Consider the following 3473-nt stretch of genomic DNA (forward strand, 5'->3'; position numbering starts at 1 on the left):
GTGAAAAGCCGTAAACAGTAAGCGAGTTGGACACCTCTGTTATCAGAATATTTAAATACTGTTTAACATGCCGTTTTACATTATAGAATGTTCAACGTGGTATCTCAAATCTACTTATATAGAGTTAATAGAAAGATTCGCTAGAGATTGATCCAGGGTAACACAGAAGTTATACACGGACATAATCGTAAACTAATCGACAAAAAACTAATCGACAATTAGACTTATCATTAGGTTTATTTTGCGAAGACTGAGTCATATTTATTTTACCAAGATGTATCCCATGGCTTTTAGGTGTTTGTCTCCATTATCTGGATTGATAACAGCCTCGTTACCACACGTGTTTGAGGCGTCAGGGTACCCTTCTGTGCCAAATCCGATCCTTGAGTCGCACGAGCCACAACTATTCTTGTTTTCGCTAACAATACCAATTCTGGCTTTAGAATGCCCACTCCGACTACAAACGACATTAAACCCTTCTTTTTCGCAGTTGTACTGTAATGATCCTTGCGAACCAATCAACTCTTTCCACTTGTCACGACCCAATAAGGTGGCGCGGTATTGCCCATCAGCGATCAGTGAAAACAGAGAGTCAGCTTGCTTGTGGATGACAATGAACCTGAGCTGTTGTCCGATCTTCATGCCGAGACAGATCTTGGGGAAGGATATGTTCCAGTAGGTGGGTACCTTTGATTCCTGTCCGTCGAACCCAGTCTCTCCTCCAGGAAGGTTGTATCCTTTATAATCACTCCAGTAAGGTTCATAATAGCGAAAAGTGGTCTGAAGAAGATTAAGATAATTTCGTCATTGTTTCTGTGACACTCATCACATAGACAAATTCAGTAATCCCTTAGTTTTTTTCGCATTTTAAAATGACGTCTGTTTCTATTGTCAGTTGACATCATCATCATTATTATCATCATTGTTTTTTTAATTAGTTATGTAAGATTTATGGTAACGAAAATAAATGAACTGGTATTGTCGTGTCTGTCCTTAGAATCGTCATCTGAACCTGTGTTTATCTAAAAGTTAGCAGCATAATTTTTTTTTTCATAAATAGAAAAAAAAGAACATAAAAATACAGATATTAGTCTGTAATTTGTCTTCGCTAGACCCATTAATGTTTCGAGCTCAGGGCTATCTGTATTCAGTAATAAGTTCTGTATCGGAAACAACATGATTTCGAGTGCAATTTAGTGTAATCACGAGTAACTTTTTCAAACTAAAATGCATGAACCTGAAGGGCGAGCGCGATTTGTAGTCTTTGAAAAATTTAAACGTGCTTATTATTACTAAGCTGCACATGCAATCATGTTGTTAGTAGTACATAATTTCCATGAAAAAATGTAACACGGAAAGTCAAGACGGACGAAATTTTGGAAGCTCGCGCGCTATTCGTAATTTGCACTCGTGTTATAACTTTGCACTCGTGTTACATGAAAAATGCACTCGTTTTCAGCCAATCAGACGCGCGTTATTTTTTTTCAGGTATGTTATTAAAAAAGAAACCAGAACGTGATGAAAGGTACCTTACTGCCGTTAGTTTTCATAACTGGCGTCCACCCTCCATCTCCAAATCCAAAATCCCCCATGTGGCAGAGGACGGAGACTGGTTTGGAGTCCAAACCGAGGGCAACAAGTTTACTGACATCAGATCTATCAAAAAGAATGATTTGATCCTTTTAATGTAATAAATCAATCCAGTCCTAGTATAAAAATCAACGGGTTTTTGCGCTTTCTAATGTAGAGATATTTCTCTGCCGCTAAAATGCCAGCCTTCTCCTTCTCCTTGCGATCGAATATGCGTCTAAACTTTTCTTTAGAATGTGTTCAAAGGAGTCAAATCTTGTTTCCAACAACATTGCACCAACTTTTGTTGCATATGTCTTTATAACTGGGTTTCCACGCTGAGTATTGTCATTCATACACGAGGGGGAGGGGGAGGGGGGCACTCGAATGGTGAAGATGACATCAATTGAATAAAGAAAGAATCATGATAATATGATAATTTTTGAGCTTAAGAAACAGAAACGTTCTTAAGAAGAAACCAACCTGTAGACTTCATACAATTCCTTGCAAGACTTTACGACTTAGAAGAAAAAAAGAAATCTTGTTGGTTTATTAAATCACTTTCTTATTTACATCTAAATTCTCAGACTCCATTCACACCAAAGCGTTTCAGGCTGTTATATTAAATACTGTTTAATTTTTTGTTTCTTCATAGAAGGTGCTCAAAATGATGTTTGTCGACTTCAAACGTAGCACACTGAAAATTCCTGTTAGTGACCACTTGAAACCCATGGAATTTCAGTTTTTCGGTTTTCTGTTTCTGATTCTCATTCGATTAAACTTGTTTTGAATCAACATTTTTTTATGCTATATTCAACTCTATGTAATCCATTTCGCACCGTCACGACATCTACGGACTGTTAAATCCTAATTCTTAGGTCAATTTTGTTGTATTTTGTGCATGCTGGCAACTGAAATTTACGGACAGACGAGAGAGTTCAACGAATACTGCACTTCGCAAGATTGAACATCTCTTTCGGAGGTCAAAATATTTGAAGAAAATAATAAACGCTGGCGGTTCTCTGAAAAGTAAACCTTTTAAAAACATCCGTAGCGCTTTAAAACTTTTTCTGCTCTGAAAAAAAATCTTGTGCATTGAGGTCTTGAATATTGATCAAAATAGTAAGTATAGGCCACACATTTAGATAGTACTGATCGACTGGATCAACACTCGATCTGTCGCACTTTGTAATGATCATTGCATCATTGATAAATATGTCAATATTGCAATGTACCGCAGGTGTTATTAAAAAGTGCGACCGCCACTTTAATTCATCTTCGAGGAGCCGAGAGCACAAAATCGCGCCCCAGTAGTTTATTTTCGCACCATTATTCAGCATATTGACAGAAATAGATTACAAAAACAACTTACCCGGAGTATACATATCAATTACCTTTCTCGCAATATTCTCCAGCGGAACTTTGTTCACAGAGACAGTCGTAAGAATTGTATTTCAAACTCGGGATGCAGGTTCCTACGTTTTGACATGGCGAAGAAGAACAAGGAGACTTAAATAAAAAAAAAAAATGATCGGTAAAACAAGTGAATTTCTGAAAAATAGTTGAGTGAAACTACAAGCTGTTTTAGTGTTTGATAAAGAAGTGCCTACCTGAATAAACAAATGAAGCGAACTCGTGTTTTCTTGGTAGTTCGCGAAGTCTTTGTACTTATCAGAAGACAAAAATTCACACAACAGCTTTCCATCTGCTCCTTTGAAGGCGGCCATATTTATTGAAAGGCACAAAACATTTTTTAAACATCGAAATGTGCAATCTAACACAGACTACGATGTTTGGGCAAAACAGTTTATTGACTACACTGCTGAGAAAGAGATTCTGGCGCTAAAAATCAATGAACTAAACCCTTAAGGATGGTATGGGCGGGAAAGGGTTGACTTGCCCGA

The 3473-nt window shown here is 37.4% G+C and overlaps 1 protein-coding gene across 1 annotated transcript in view; it reads right to left on the reverse strand.

Annotated features, from left to right (window-relative positions):
* Positions 1–261: 261 nt before the first annotated feature.
* Positions 262–3473, reverse strand: part of LOC149042533 (putative skeletal organic matrix protein 5) — a 20077-nt gene continuing 16865 nt past the window's right edge. The window contains exons 2-4 of the mRNA XM_089213133.1: positions 2053–2089; positions 1530–1656; positions 262–780 (exon numbers count right to left, since the gene is read on the reverse strand). Of these exons, the coding sequence (XP_089069259.1) occupies positions 262–780; positions 1530–1592 (582 nt within the window). The 5' untranslated portion in view covers positions 1593–1656; positions 2053–2089. The remainder of the gene's footprint in view (positions 781–1529; positions 1657–2052; positions 2090–3473) is intronic.

This window comes from Pocillopora damicornis, chromosome 7 (assembly GCF_964200805.1).
Source record: "Pocillopora damicornis chromosome 7, jaPocDami1.2, whole genome shotgun sequence".
NCBI lineage: Eukaryota > Metazoa > Cnidaria > Anthozoa > Scleractinia > Pocilloporidae > Pocillopora > Pocillopora damicornis.